Source organism: Buteo buteo, chromosome 12, assembly GCF_964188355.1.
Source record: "Buteo buteo chromosome 12, bButBut1.hap1.1, whole genome shotgun sequence".
NCBI classification, from domain to species: domain Eukaryota; kingdom Metazoa; phylum Chordata; class Aves; order Accipitriformes; family Accipitridae; genus Buteo; species Buteo buteo.
In genome coordinates, this window is record NC_134182.1 from 27353013 (window position 1) to 27368984 (window position 15972).

General features: G+C 45.2%; 1 protein-coding gene across 1 annotated transcript; it reads right to left on the bottom strand.

Moving 5' to 3' along the window:
• Positions 1-21: 21 nt before the first annotated feature.
• Positions 22-10746, bottom strand: SCCPDH (saccharopine dehydrogenase (putative)). Its single transcript, XM_075043147.1, has 12 exons — positions 10486-10746; positions 10094-10206; positions 8864-8944; positions 8266-8395; positions 6663-6712; positions 4926-5056; positions 4270-4387; positions 2989-3108; positions 2836-2892; positions 2184-2295; positions 1291-1372; positions 22-580 (listed from the first exon to the last, which is right to left on the bottom strand). Exons 1-12 carry the CDS (start codon positions 10691-10693, stop codon positions 475-477), a joined length of 1308 nt encoding a protein of 435 aa, XP_074899248.1. The 5' UTR covers positions 10694-10746; the 3' UTR covers positions 22-474.
• Between the last annotated feature and the right edge of the window lie 5226 nt (positions 10747-15972).

Consider the following 15972-nt stretch of genomic DNA (forward strand, 5'->3'; position numbering starts at 1 on the left):
CTGTGGGCACTCAGGCTTTGAAAGCAAGAACACCACAAAGCAATAGCACCCCTCCCAAAGAGGCATGAGGAGTAACTAGTTGTTTCATCTGCTAAGGCACTTGTTATCCAGGGCCTGCCTGCTTTTAATAGTTGCAGACTGGGGCCAAGCAAGAAGGCTGTGGCTGATTGTGAAGCTGATGCCATAGTGGTTCCGTTAAGTAGTAACTTAAAACTTAGAAGAGATCAAAGAAAATTCTAGAACTAGTACCCAACAAGTCACTGATTTAATATGCTTGGGAATTAAAACTCAATACCCTTTATGGGCTTGCTCGCTATAGCAAATAGTATTGTAACTTTTAACTCTGTTTTTCTTCTGTTTCTGCTGTAAACAATAGCACAGTGAAACTATTTTATGATTAGGCTTTTGCAGCCAAAGGAGTTTTATTGGAGTTAGACCAGGAAAGGGGTTAGTTCATACAGTTCTGTCTTGACTTCAGAGTTCAGGCTTGCTAATAACAGAGAACTCAACACCACATTTGCTGAGGCGATCGATCAGTTTTGTTTTGGAGAAAGCAGCTCCTGGAGAATATACACCACCCCTGTTAATGAAAATCAAAAGAGAAAAACATTAGTGGTACAGTGAGTGAGTGAGACCTTTTTTTTATTTTTTTTATTTTTCTTTTTTTAAGTCAAGGATGTATTTCACTGCCTGAGAAAGAAAAAGCCACTCTCTCCCACAGGAGAGCGTGTGCAGAATGTACCAAGCCAGCAAACTCAATAGAAACCATCCCATTAACTGAAAATCCAGACATTGATGCAACAGATGCAGCAAAAGCATTTCTAAAGACGTATGACTACATCCTTTCAAATTGAAAGGCAGATGAAGAGTAAATGGCTGTGAATCAGTATCTGAAGGTTTCATGTATTATTTTAATAATGACCTTAGAATTATTACATATATTACACATTACTACATAGGTGTATTACGATGACACACATAAAAGTACATTGAAATGCAGTGGATTGACCTTGGCTGAATGCCAGGTGCCCACCAAGCCGCTCTATCACTTCCCTCCTCAGTAGGACAGGGAGAGGAGAAAATAATAAGGAAAAAAAACCCTCACAGGTCAAGATCAAGGTGGTTTAATAAAGCAAAAGCAAAGTGTGTGAAGTTATCTCCCTTGCACAGCCATTTGGGTGAGGCAAGACAAAAATCCACAGGGTTATGAGATCTGCAGTTTCCAAGAGAAACATACACATATAGTAGCTTTAGGGGAGATCAAGCTGTTCTGCATGGGAAAGTACTTACCGTTTAGGCAGACAAGCTGCATCCTCCAGAAGAGATACAGCTGCTTGAACCATTGCAATTGGTGTAGCAACATAGCCAGGCTCTGACAAAAAAAAAAAAAACAACCACAAAAAACCCCAAACAAACAATGTACAGCGTGTTGAAATGTAGAATGTAATCTCGCTCTTACCCACAGCGTGCTGAAGAATAATCTCTTTGGCCACGAAACAGCCTTCCCCATTTAAGAACAGCTTTTTTACCTTGTAATCATCCCAAGTAGCTGGTGAAGTCCCTAAGATCTAATCTGGACAAATACTGCTTCAACTACAGGCCTATAACCACACAACAACCATGAGCGATCACCTCACAGGTGAGAGAGGGCTCTCCATTACAGCAAGAGCTTTCCCCATTCTGTGCTTAAATTCAGACTTTTGCTGTGAGACTGCTGCATTCAGCAGTTATTTAAAGAAGCTATGCTTCATTAACTCCTTTCTGAATACACATTCTTGCTGTCTCCAAACTTGACTTCAGGTGTCACCTCCCCTCAAAGGAATGACCTGAACACAGGTATGTTATAGCTAGAAATGATACTATGCCAGATCTGCTTAAGTTCACTCCCAGGGGACTGGAAATAAACACGTAGTAAGTCCAGGCTGCAACAACTGAAAACTAATGTTAAAACACTCTCCCTTTAACTGCTCTACTCTGCAAAAATGAAGGAAAGCGAATGACAAGGCAGCAAATGAAGGGGCTATTTCAAAAAACAGGTCACAGTGAACGCTACTCTCTGTAAAGGCTGTTGACTTTGTCCATGCTGCAAGTGCTCCTCAAGGGTGAGTAGCAGTGGAACCATAAACTTCTTTTCGAGTAGGGAATGTAAGGCAAAAGCAGTAAGCTGCTACTGACATACATACCTGGTCCTTTCACTTCAGTGCAGATCTTTACATTCGGTTTGCCATACTGGGGGTCTTGCCCCTCACTGTAACCCTCGCCAAAAAAAGTCATTGTAAAAGAGGTTCCATCCATCTGTAGTGGACAAGACAAATGTGGCCGCCAAAACAGTAACGCACTTATTATCAGGCAAGCACAAGTAGTAAATACAGGTATCTATTATGCCAAATTATGCCAAATACTATGATCTATCTAAATATGAGAGGAGTTATTGCTTAAAAGGTACAATCTCATCTAAATTTGTAATCACTTCCCCTTTGTTGGAACTGTTATTGTCCTGAAGCCCATTTATTCTCTCAGGGCTTTCAGTCCTGGGTTTGTACTACTCAGTGTCCCCCTGTCATCACCGCTGACAGATTTGAGTGCTGCGAGCCATCCATGTAAATACATCAGACCCAGCAACATGACCCATTTTCTCCTGGTATGAGTTGCACATACTTTGATGTCTAATAGCAGAAGGCATGATGATTTAAATATTCAAAGCTAACTGAACAGGCACACACAATGTGCATTTAGAAATTATTTCTCTGGGACTAAGCAGCTGACTCTAGATTACTATTCCACCATTATCATCACAAATCTATTCAGTAATTGTGATGGAAAACAGTCAGCTACCTGTTTCTGGGTTGGTCCTTTCTTTGTGAAGAATCCAGCAGAGAAAAATTCCGGGTACTATGTAAGAACAGGGGAAAAAACAAACAAACAACAGTAAACTAGAGGGAAAAAAAATATCCGAACACTTAATTCTTTTGTGTTCTGAACACTTACTTTTGTCAGAAGTTTTCTTCCAAAGCTAAACTTCACAAGAAGAAGAAATAAAATGCCGGCAAACATCAGCTTGATAACAGAGCCAAGGCCACCTATGTTCACATAAGCGCCATACTGCACCTGAGGCAAAAACATATTTCCAGTGGTAGAATTTACATTAAAATTTTTGCATCAGTGCATTTGTCAAAATGAATCTACCCCCAAATTAGGATGCAATTCTTTGATACAATAGATAGCTGTTTAAATAGGGCCTTAGACAATTGTCTTAGTTCTAAACAACTCTTTGAATAATGCTTCACTTTATAATTCATTATGAGAAGACAGTGTAACTACAGAATGGCGAGGGAGCGAGCATGGTAAACAAGAGTGGAAAACTTTAAAGAAAGATGCATTTTGGTATCCAATTCCAGGCTTCTTTCCCAAGATCTTCCTTTCCTCCTCTTACTGCTTTAGTTTAAGACAAACTGACGCCTTCCTTTAGAATTTCGGAATAGCAATGGGAAGCCTTTCTCATGAGTAGTTTCCAAGCATATTTTCAGAGCACTGCCTCACCTTCATCTCTTAACTGATGCCTGTGATTCTGCACAGCTCTTCTATACATTGTTGGTGCTGGTCTCCTCTCAGGAAACCATGGAAAACAAAAACTAAACACGACCACCACTTCACCTTGCCTTTACTCTGCACACCAGAGACCCAAGCATCCAAGAAGTCTCCAGATACAAACGAGCAGCATACGAATTCTTTATCAGAATGTTTACTACACTATACTGACCTGACTATAGTTGCACAGACTACAATTACAATGCTTTTAGAAGCTCCACTGATTAAAACGAGAAAAGCCTCTGCACAGGAACAGAATTTAACGTATTCGTCATTCCCAAAAATAAGGAAGCCTACCTCTCAAATATTTCTGTGACTCAAGGCTTCCATTCCCTACAAACACAGGCCCAGAAATCAGATAGCATAAGAACCCTACAAGAGACTCTCGTATCTATTATGCTAGCAGCAATAAGCAAGCTCATCAGGCAGAGTATCGAGTAGTACGAAACAGGCCCGTGCACCCAGAAGAACCTGGACCACATCAGGTCAAACAGCTTGCAAAGGAGATCAACAGCACAAGCCTCCTTCTCTACAGAAGCAAAAGCACATCGCAGTTCATTACTATTTACCTAACTACAGAAGCCCTACTATGCAGATCTGCACTAAGAACAGTTACCACATAAAGGAAAGATGCGCTGAAAATGCTAATAAAGACACAGTATACCAAAACCAGTAACTTACAGGTGTTTCCTGCAACTCTGTGTGCAAGTAACACTGAGACCGTTTCACAACGGAACCATCAGATCCCATGAATCGAATGGAGTACTCTTTGAATTCCTGATTGTAAAACACAAGTCCTCTGCCAATGGAAAAAAGAAAGTCAGAAAAAATTTTCAAATGTTCACGCATACTGAAAGAAACAGATCATAACAGCCCTACCAATACTGGCTTTTTCCTCAAGCATTTTTATGACGTCACCTCTTTCCACTGAAAGCAAACCATTCCAAATTTATCCCTGGCTCAACTCAAAATTCCACGCGCTACAGCGAGGATGAATTTGATAATCAAAATAATACTCTCCTCACATTTCTTTTTTCCTTCTACCAATCGCTTCTGAAATCAAACACAAAAGTTTGCCATGTCAACAAAAGTCTCTTAGAACAAGTTAACTTTGAGACCCACTAAATGCTGGGACATGTTCTTTATTTTCAGTAAAATAGGAACAAATCAGTAAAACTGAACTTATCTTCAATTCTACTAGATGAGTATCCATCCGTTCATATTACACTGGAGTCCTAAATGCATCTTTTTAGTATTTAGCAATACGTTACCAACCTATATAGCAAATACTGGAGCTGTTAGAAGACAGCGTGTTTCACATCTTACGCTTCTTATACCTGCTTTTAAGTTTTGCACCAACTACTGGAACAGGGGCATATCCTATCTTTTTTCGAAGCTTCCTCAGGTTGTCTTGATCCGCAAGGCCATAAACAGCTGACTTCCAGGTCCCATCATGTGCACAAGAGCCCTGGCAACATACCATGAAACCGTAGTTAATTCACTATCTGAAGGTTTCATGTATTATTTTAATAATGACCTTAGAATTATTACATATATTACACATTATTACATAGGTGTATTACGATTACACGCATAAAAGTACATTGAAATGCGGTGGATTGGCCTTGGCTGAATGCCAGGTGCCCACCAAGCCGCTCTATCACTTCCCTCCTCAGTAGGGCAGGGAGAAGAGAAAATAACATGGAAAAAAACCCCTCATAAGTCAAGATCAAGGTGGTTTAATAAAGCAAAAGCAAAGGCCGCATGCAGAAGCAAAGGAAAACAAAAGCTTTATTCTCTACTTCCCATCAGCAGGCGATGTCCAGCCACTTCCCGGGAAGCAGGGCTTCAGGACACAGAGCAGTTGCTCCAGAAGGCAAACATTGTACTAACACGTGCCCCCCACCCTTCCTCCTTTCTCTTAGCTTTTATCACTGAGCAGACATCATATGGTATGGAATATGCCTTTTGTCAGTTTGGGTCAGCTATCCTGGCTGTGTCCCCTCCCAGAATCTTGCCCACCCCCAGACTGCTGGGTGAGGGCGGGGGGAAATATTGGAGAGACAGCCTTGATGCTGTGCGAGCACTGCTTAGCAGCAGCCAGAACACTGGTGTGTTATCAGCACCTTTCTAGCACCAATACAGAGCACAGCACTATGAGGGCTGCTATGGGGAAAATTAACTCCATCTCAGCCAGACCCAATGCAATCTCCACCCCTTACGCCATACCATTTGTGTCATGCTCAGGTCCCACCTAAGTTAAGACAGAGAAGATTTTATATTTTTATATATAACTGCCCCATTGTATTTAATTCTCATTACTAAATCCCTTCTTACCAACACTTACAACCTATCCTACATACTTAAACCACCTTTATACCCAACATACAGGTTTATACACTCTCATTAACTACTATTCCCTGTCCTTTAACAGACAGGTATTACTCTCCCAATCCATGCACTTCCTCCACTCCTCCCAATGCTCATAAGAACAGGCTATGACTTGGGCCCCATCTGTCAATATGGGTGCTCAGGACAGGACAGGAGAAGCAGTATGTTCAATTGCTGGGCACCAACACTGTCTTGGTTTGGGTCATCGTTGCATTCTTTAAACAATGACCTTACAATTAGTACATATATTACACCCTATTACAATTATTACATACTTTAATGCATGTAATGCTAATACATGTACCTTGAAACATACCCCCCAAACAGAACAAACAAACAAACCAACCCACCAAACAGCCAAACACTAGGATTACTGGCAACACACTATGTATCTGTTACAGTTTACTTATGTATGAATCCTTCCGACATCTCTGCAAAACTAAGTTATTTCCTGAAATGGCTTAACACAACAAACTTTCGGTAGACAGCCTATGCAAATGAACCTTACAAAAGCGTGTTTGCTCGGCATACTTCTGTTAGCTCCTAAAGCTCTTAGAGCCATCACCAAAGAACTGCCAGCTTGTTCCTTGGTCTGAATTAATGTAACAACAGTTATTCTAATGGGCTACGGTGATGTCACCACAAATACCTCTCAGTTTCCAAGAAGGCGTAAACCAACTAACCTCAGGCCCAGATTTCACCTTCAGGAAACTTTCAACAGCAGTTAAGGTACCTTTAAGGGAGGAGAAAACATTACTTGGCATATACAGTCGTTAGTTCACAAAGCCAGAGTACACTCTGGTAGACTCAAACAGCAGGCCACTGACACTGTTAGTTGAAAAGGCAGAGTCACATCTTTACCTCAAAGTAAAATAAACTACAGTTAAGTTCCACAGCTGTTTTAGTTAGCAAGTATCAAACTTCTTGCGTAAAGTACTTCAAGAAGGATCACCAATATTAGCTTTACTCACTACATTTTTCATTTGTCTTATCTATTTTTATTATGTCATTAACTAATCCACAAAAAAAAAAAAAAGGAAAGGAATATTAAGAGCCATATTCAGTTTTCCTCCAAGTTTCAAAATTAAGGATGATGTAGGCTGTGAAAACTGAGATGGACTTACAGGTTTTGGTAGACCTTAACTACAAAAAAAACAAACCAAACAAAAAAACCCCACCAACCCCCTCCCCCAAACCTCAAAACACACAAGATATCCTAAAACCTTTAATTTTAGCATAGCTTGTGTTTTGCAAAGCATGCTTAGTTGTGATGAATAGCAAAACAAAACAACAACTCCAAATTCTGCTTTGTTTTGCTTTGCTCAGTTCCTTCTGAGAACGTGAAGACTGTACTCGTGGGGGCAAATTTCAATACAGCAAGCAACTGGATAGACAGCTGGTAATACCCTAAAGGCCAAATAGGAAGATATAAAAGACATCTTTATTCAAAACAAGTATCAGACATCAAATTATAACCCCACAAACAACCAGATACTCATTTCCATGCCTCTCCTCTCCCTTCAATCAGATCCAGATTGAGTTTTATTAAACTGAAAGCTGATGACACACTCCAATGTAAAGCAATCCCACTTTATAGCACTTTTAACGGTACATAAAAGCAAAACATTCGGATACTTTTATCAGCCCTTCCAATTGCAAGTCAGACCTGATGAATGAAGTACCCTCATTTGAGATTAGGAGCAAGTCCTATTTGCACAGAATGGAATCATCTCGCATCTTTTCTCAAATATATTTGTCCTCTTTCAGTTACTGTCCAGCTGCTCTTAAAGAAAAAGGCATTGCACAGCACTGGCTGTCTTCTTACACGCAGACAATGGCTTCTCAGGGCTTCCAGTAGAGAAAGAAAACCCAGGAAACCGGATTACCCACTGATTTCCAATCCCTCTCCCACAGCCTTCCTGTCCCCACTGTCTTTTCCCTACAAGATCCGCACTGCACAAGGGGCAGTGTGCTGAGCCTTGCCTAGGGATGTCCACATCCTGTCTCAACAGCCTGCTGCTGACAGCTGCAGGTTCTGTTCTCTCAGTGAGCAACATTACCTTGAATCCCTCCTTCACCTAATGACCAATCTTCTCCAAGCTAATGGGAATATGATTTACTTTTCAATTTTTATTTACCAGGTTTGGTTGAAACCGATCAGCTGGTAAAGGCAGGCAAAAAGAGAGACTGAAGGAGTCTCCACATAAGCATCGCTGCTTTGGGAAGCCAGATGAAAGCATGATCTGCATTTCTTTTTCCGCATAAGGTCACACTTAAATAAGTCACCTTTCAACTTGTCTCTGGTGTACAGTACTCCCATATCAGCTGGTATAGAGTCAAAGCCACAGCTTCCAATGACATACACTCCCTTTTCCGCAGCTTTTTCGTTGTATTTCAGGTACATTCCTTCCAGAAACTAAAACACAGTCAGAACAAGTATTGTAAGCAGAACTCTGTACTCGGCCACACCCAATATTAGCCATCAGCGCTTTACTGTCTTATCACAGCACCCCACATACTTCAAAACACTTACAAGCATCTTTAAGACAGATACATGCTACTCCTGTCTTACGGTATGAAAGTATCACAGCAGTGCAGAGAAAGGTGGCCTGCACAAAATTCCTATGTAGAATCACAACCCAGACTCGAAGCAGAACTCAAACATTTTGGATTTCCAGAGAACCCGAGAGGCGCTTGTCTCTAAGTCAGAAAACTATCCAACTAATACACATTAATGTACTTTAAAACAATTAATGCATCTTAAACCAGCAGATCAGGAGGCAAAAGTTGTCTTCACGTTCAGCAACGTTCGCGGAAAAATACTACACAAATACCCCTTTAACAGCTCTTTGATAGAAGGTAGCATTTTTCTACGGTCACGTACCTGGGGTTCTCCACAGATGTCAATGCAGCTCGCACCATTTTCAACACAAGCTTCTACCACAGGCTCTCCAAAGAATCTATACTATAGAAGGAAAGACCACCACACGTAACAAAAAATAAAACCCCCACACCACAACTCACCCAGCGTGCTTCATCTAACAGAGCCACCTACAAGAGAAGTAAGCCCTTGGTGGGTATTGGTTTTGCTACATGGGGCCAAAATGCAATAGCACTTGTGGGTTTTGGGGGGCTCGGGAGGAGGAACAGCACAACAAACTTCATCACTGATGATGCAGTTTGCTGCACGGACTGCTGCACCCTGTTTCTCTCTCTCCACAGGTAAGACCACCAAGGCCAATTCAACAAGGTATGCTTTTTGCGCTCCTGTTATCAGCATATTCTGTACTTAAGCGCCCCCAATTTCAAAGACGTCATCGTGACCCAACTTCCAGCTCTGGTACTTTGATCCCCTCCAAACGCGCTGGAAGTATCGCCACTGAAAGTTTTCAAGGGGCCAAGAACTTAGAAGAGCATCTCTAGGGGCTTCTTTTCCACAGATTTCCATTTCTTTTCAGCGCTAGCACCCCTGAAACCATTCTGGCCCAACCCAAAGCTCCTCCCCACTGTTACAAGCAGTTTCTTATGCTGCCTGTGAAAGACTCCCCCCAAGCCACAAAACAAGCAAAAAAAACCCCCCCGCCGCCAAACCCCCAACCAACCCTGCTGCCCTTCAGCGAGAACCGCCCGCGAATGACACCAGCAGAAATCGTGCTGGGGAATCTTCAGGCGACCCCAGGACACGGCTGCACTGCTGGCTCCCTCTCAAAAAGCGCCCTGTCAGCCGGACGGCTCCCGAAACCCCGCAGCCCAGCCGCAGAGGCTCCCGGTCGCCGCCTCAGCTCTCCCCGCCCCGAGCAGCGGGGCGCCCGGCCGAGGGGCAGGCGCCGGCCGAGGGGCAGGCGCCGGCCGAGGGGCAGGCGCCGGCCGAGGGGCAGGCGCCGGCCGAGGGGCAGGCGCCGGCCGAGGGGCAGGCGCCGGCCGAGGGGCAGGCGCCGGCCGAGGGGCAGGCGCCGGCCGAGGGGCAGGCGCCGGCCGAGGGGCAGGCGCCGGCCGAGGGGCAGGCGCCGGCCGAGGGGCAGGCGCCGGCCGAGGGGCAGGCGCCGGCCCGGGCTCTGCCGGCAGCCGCGCCCGGCGGACGCCGCGGGAGCACCGCCCGCGTCCCCGCACTCACCGGGCCCACGCAGTTGAGCACCAGCCGGGTCTGCCTCGCCACGGCGGCCAGCGAGGCCGCGTCGCCCACGTCGCACAGCAGCACGCCGACCTCCGCCCCGAGCGCCGCCTTCCCTGCGCACCGGAGACCGCCGTCACCGACGCCGCCCGCCGCCTCGCTTCCCGCCCCGGGCCGAGCCGCCGCCGCCGCCGCCCCCTCCCCGGCGCGGGCCCCGACGCCGCCGGGTGGGCGGGGGGGGGCTCGCCCCGCGTCGCCCCCTCAGCCCTTCCCTTCACAGCCGCCCGCCGGCGGCTCCCCACGGAGGGGGCCGGGGCCGGGGCCGGGGCCGGGGCCGGGGCCGGGGCCGGGCGGCTTTGCTGCGCCAACACGACCCCCCCCGCCGCGGCCCGTACCCAGCCTCTCGGCCGCCCGCTCGAGCACCGCCTGCAGCTTCTCCCGGCTGCGCCCGGCCACGGCCCAGCGCAGGGCGCCGCGCAGCTCCCCGCCGGCCGCCGCCCGCGCCACCTCCTCCACCACGAACTGGCCGGTGAAGCCCGAGGCCCCGAACACCACCAGCTCGTAGGGCCGCTCCGGCGCCCCGCCGCCGCCACCAGCCGCCATGGCGAGAGGAACCGCCGCGGTGCCTGCCGGCGCCAGGCAGGGGCCGGTATCACGCCGTCCCGCCCAGGTCCCCGCCCGTTGCCGGCGGGGGCGGGTCGGGAGGCCGGCCCGCGGGGCGGGCGTTACGGCCCTTGCGGCGGTTGGGGCTTGCGGTGCCGAGCAGCGGGCGGGGCTCCGAGCCTGCCGGGCTCCGGGCCTGCCGGGCCCCGGCGGTGCCCAGCCCTGCCCCGCTCCCAACGCCGGCAGTCGGCCGCTGCCGCGTACCGCCGGTGACAGCGCCGGCTCAGCCCTCGGCCCCCGCCGGGGGAGGGATGACCTTCGGTCTCGTTGCAGCAGCTAGGAAGGAGGGAGAGGTGCTCTCTCTCAGGGGATTTTTGACATACCGTGAACAACTAAAAGTATACCAAGATACGGCCGAGAGGCTTTGGAGCCCAGCAGCTTAAGCGACGACGGTTTGTAGGGAGAGGCCATCCTTATTGGTCCCGCAGCAGACAGTCTTTCTCCTGATGAGCACAGCTCGTTACTGCCGTAAGCATTTCAGCATAGGTAATATAGATGAACCGAGGACTGTTACGAATCAAAATTACCTTAATTACCCAGAAGTAAAATGAAATACTCTGTTTCCCCCCAAACTACAGGAAATATTTATGTTTCACTCAACAACAAAAGCAGAACAGTCCAAAATTTGAAGTTCCCATCGTGGTGGGGAGAAGCAATGATCCTGCAAAGCCCCAATGGTAAGGAGCATTCGTGACCGTGCGGCACAGTGAGGTATGGTCATGTTTTCTGTGCTTTCCGTGGCCAGGCTGCTCACCTGGATTCCAGAGGCTCACAGCAAGTCACACGGGAAGCAACCTCGTGAATTCTGCTCACTGGCCCTTTCCCAGGAGCATCTGCCGTATCTAAACCATTCCTGACAGATGCCTGTCTAACCTGTTTTAAAACCTCTAGTGACAGACACTTTTACACTGTACCCCAGGCAATCTCCTCCTGCACTTTGTTGTACATACAGCTGGAGACAAGAAGCTAGATCTCCACATCTGTAGTTTCAGCCCCATGCTATTTCTCCTGTTTCTAGAGGACATTGGTAAAAGATTTAACCCCTGAGGAATATATAAAAAAAAATGCTGCAAAGTTGGAAACGTCCATGCATTTCCTCAGTCTTCCCTAGATTAAAAAGCACTAATTCTTTTGATCTTTCCTCACAGGCCACTTCATGCATACATTTTTCCTGTTCTCCTTTGAACTCTCTCCAGCTGGTTTACATTTGCCTTGAAATCTAGTGTCCGCTACTAGGCCCCACATTCACATTGTCAGTGCTAAATCAATTGAGGAGGTTACGTGATGTGCCAGAATTTACTCCTGTTTCTACATGCCCCAAACATTTGCCTTTTTTTTTTTTTTTTTTTTTTGCAAGTGTCACATTGTTGATGCCCCTGGAGCTCATGATCTGTTCCACCTCAGAGGCTTTTTCAAATCACTGCTGCCTAGCCAGTCTTTTCCCATTTCAGATTTGTACTGAAGATTAATGTCCTTTCTGAATACATTCTAAACGTCTCCTCTCCAAGGCAGCAGGAGATCCTCACCTCTAAGCATCAGCATCAACTCCTTGAGTAGTGCTGATGCAGTTGTTTGTAGGCCTACACTATCAGCTGTATCAGTGAAACAACTCAGTCTAACAGAAAACAAAGAGTGGGGGAGGGAAGGACAAAGACTGGTTTTGTGTTCTTTTTTAATCCAGATCATTTTGTTGATCTGATTTACAGGGCAACCCTGTAAAACCAGTTTCTTGTGTTTGAGGTCACTGAACATCTCTTTAGTCAGGCTGGTCTCTTACTACCTTCCTGTCCATCTTACACACTGGGATAATTTCTAGCTGGGCTCATAATACTGTTGAACTCCTCTGAGCTACTTTTCTCTTACGCTCAATTTTTCTCTTCTGCCACCAATTCTCAAAGCAAAGTTTGTTTTTTTCGAGGCCACTGTCTTTGGTCTTCCACTCGCCTTTCTCCTTTGCAAAAGCTTTGAAAAAACATTGCAACAATAAGCAATAGATATTTTTTCCCCAATCTGAAGTTACTAAAAAATGTTATTTCTTCAGTCTTTGCATTAACATTTAAAATTGTTCAGTGACAGGAGTCTGTAAGGAGCCTGCAAATAGCAGAGGGATTCTGACATAGCTTGCAGGGCTGGCTGGGATCCTCACCCTGCTTTCTTCATCGCTTTGCTGCAGAAGCTTGCCTTTCTTGCCTTCTCTCCCTCTTCCATATTATCCTCTTTGCACATCTAATCCCCTGTCACTCTCAGAAAACAAGGCAATATATAAACCTATGACTCTGACTCAACCATTTGTAAAGAATAACAAGCTTCCTCGGGCCATATGTAGTTGATAAGACCTGCATTGTGATGTTAGGCAGTGGCTTGGCAAGCACAAGCTTGTATGCAGTGCTGAGAACCCTGCCTCCTCTCAGTGACTGAAACTTTACACCAAATTGGGCAGAGTTACCCTGTTTATCAATCCACAACTCTCAAGTTTTCATCTACTCTTTCAGTGTCAGCTATATTTCTTTAAAACACACCTGCTGGAGCAAGATAATTCATGTAAATTGCAGCTTACACAAGCAAGAAATCAGGCTTTCAGAGCTGCAGAGGGACACCTGAAAACCAACTAGAGGGGCATCAAAACACGAGGCAAACCTGGGTTTTTTGCTTACGTAAAATATCATTATGGTAGCTCCAACTCATTTTTTCTCAAGAGAGACCTGTGGTTGGTAAGGGAAGAGTTCTGTTTGCAGACATCTCCAGTTTCCCTCCAGCTCACTGGGTTAAAAAAGAACAAAAATCAAAGTCTCTAGGTGAGTTTATATTGCTGCCTGTGAAACTAAGTAGACAGGTAGGTTTCAAAATAGCAAACATCAAGGCACTGCCAAGGCTCTGGTTTTAAATGGAAGGCTTACAGTAGTCTTGACTACAGACAAAGGTTAACCTGTGCTCCCTAGTTAGTGCCACCAACGCAGGACTGCAAAAATTATTCTGTGGGAAAGCAGTAGGATGATTTAGTTTTTCCTTGTCCAATAGGAAGACAAGAAATTCCAGATCTGCTGCCAAATGCAGTTCTGCAAGGGACGTTCCCACCTGAATCAGCTTTAGAAGCTCCCCCTCAAAAAGATATTACTGTTTCTTTTAAAATCTTGTTTTTCAGATTTGAAGGTGCTTATTTTTTTCCATGTGTATCTACACACAGACACTTAAAGATTTCAGTACTTCATTTAAAGCCTCATTTAGCCAGACTGACTCAGTCTAAAATAACTTCAGTTACAAGAGGTCCTTGCCAATTTCTTTGGGACAGAGAAGCACACAAGCATATGTATGCGCGCACACACGTGCAAGCCATATCTTTTCAAATTCCTCGAATAAAAAGGGACATACCTCCCTTTGCTAGCTTCTCCTGTTCCACCTGGTTCCTCTGGCAGGATCTGAGGAATCTGTGTAAGCATTTATAAGAGCACTTGTATATCCCTTTATGTCGTACAGGAAGTGTTCTGATAAAATCCTCCTTATCAATATTTACGTATTTCTTGGACACCGATCTTTGTGGTAAATTTTTTTATACTCATTTATAACTTTAGGGTACTTTTTGTTTATTAGATGTTGTTCCATGACTGCTTTTTAATTACAATAATAACAGCATAGCAGAAAGAGTGCAATATGATGTCAATTGCACAATTCTGTATGAAGGCAATTTTTTAAAACACAACATAGCAATTATCTTGTACCCCAAAGGATGAAGTAAGATCACTGGCTTGCATCATTGCAAAAGTTACTACAGAACAGAAGAAAAATAGAGCGTAAGAGTAGGCAGAGGTGTTGGGAAAGAATGTCGATTAACAATGCATGGATAATTCACTGCAGGGTATGAAGAATTATGTGGGTGAGTATATAAGGGATTAAAAAAAAAAAAAAGGCAGGCATCTATGTACCTGCTACAGTTACTCAGTACTGTAAAACTGTGAGAACAAATGTTTCTGGAACAGAGCCCACAGTTCTTAGTGCCATGCTGTATCTTATCCTTAATTTATGCAGAACATTCCCGTATAATCAAGAGGAAATAAGCTCCAAAAAGCCATCCCGTACAGAACTTAAGAATTTGTAATAAACCAAACCATTTTGACTGGGACTAAAAAGAGCAGCTTGAAATTAAAAACTGCAGAGAATCCAACACAGAGCTGGTTGCTACATGTGGCAGTTCCATAATGCTTTATTTATTTTATTTTTATTTTATTTTAAAATTATCACCTCACCTTTTTGAAAAAAATATTTAAATCATAGAATCACAGAATCATTTAGGTTGGAAAAGACCCTTAAGATCATCAAGTCCAACTGTAACCTAACACTGCCAAGTCCACCACTAAACCATGTCCACATCTGCACATCTTTTAAATACCTCCAGGGATGGTGACTCAATTGCTTCCCTGGGCAGCCTGTTCCCATGCTTCATAACCCTTTCGGTGAAGAAACTTTTCCTAATATCCAATCTAAACCTCCCCTGGCGCAACTTGAGGCCAGTCCTATTGCTTGTTACTTGAAGAAGTTGGAGAAGACACCAACACCCACCTCACTACAACCCCCCTTCAGGTAGTTGTAGAGAGCGATGAGGTCTCCCCTCGGCCTCCTTTTCTCCAGACTAAACAGCCCCAGCTCCCTCAGCTGCTCCTCATAACACTTGTGCTCCAGGCCCTTCACCAACTTGGTTGCTTTTCTTTGGACACGCTCCAGCACCTCAATGTCTTTCCTGTAGTGAGGGGCCCAAAACTGAACACGGTACTCGAGGTGCGGCCTCACCAGGGCCGAGTACAGGGGATGATCACTTCCCTAGTCCTGCTGGCCACACGATTTCTGATATAAGCCAGGATGCTACTGGCCTTCTTGGCCACCTGGGCACACTGCTGGCTCATATTCAGTCGGCTGTCGACCAACACCCCCAGGTTCTTTTCTGCCAGGCAGCTTTCCTGACAGTCTTCCCCAAGCCTGTAGCGTCACATGGGGTTGTTGTGACCCAAGTGCAGGACCATCTTAAAATATGTGTATACAATATTGTATACATATATATATTCAACCAAATATATATTCAGCCAAATAATAAATGAAAAAAAGTTATTTCCACCTATTTGGCTGATTTCTAAACTGGGGATTACAAAACAACAGATGGCAGCCTATGACACCTGGAGATCCCTTATCTTTTAATAAGCTGTATACACATTCCCATTCATACACAATTC

Bases quoted from the DNA above. Each gene is read 5' to 3' on its own strand.
- SCCPDH (XM_075043147.1), bottom strand. From the start codon at position 10,693: ATGGCGGCTGGTGGCGGCGGCGGGGCGCCGGAGCGGCCCTACGAGCTG. The intron at 2,893-2,988 runs GTAAGTGTTCAG...GTTCTTACATAG, and splicing joins GAAGAAAACTTCTGACAAAA to TACCCGGAATTTTTCTCTGC. The intron at 581-1,290 runs GTAAGTACTTTC...TTTCATTAACAG, and splicing joins GCAGCTTGTCTGCCTAAACG to GGGTGGTGTATATTCTCCAG.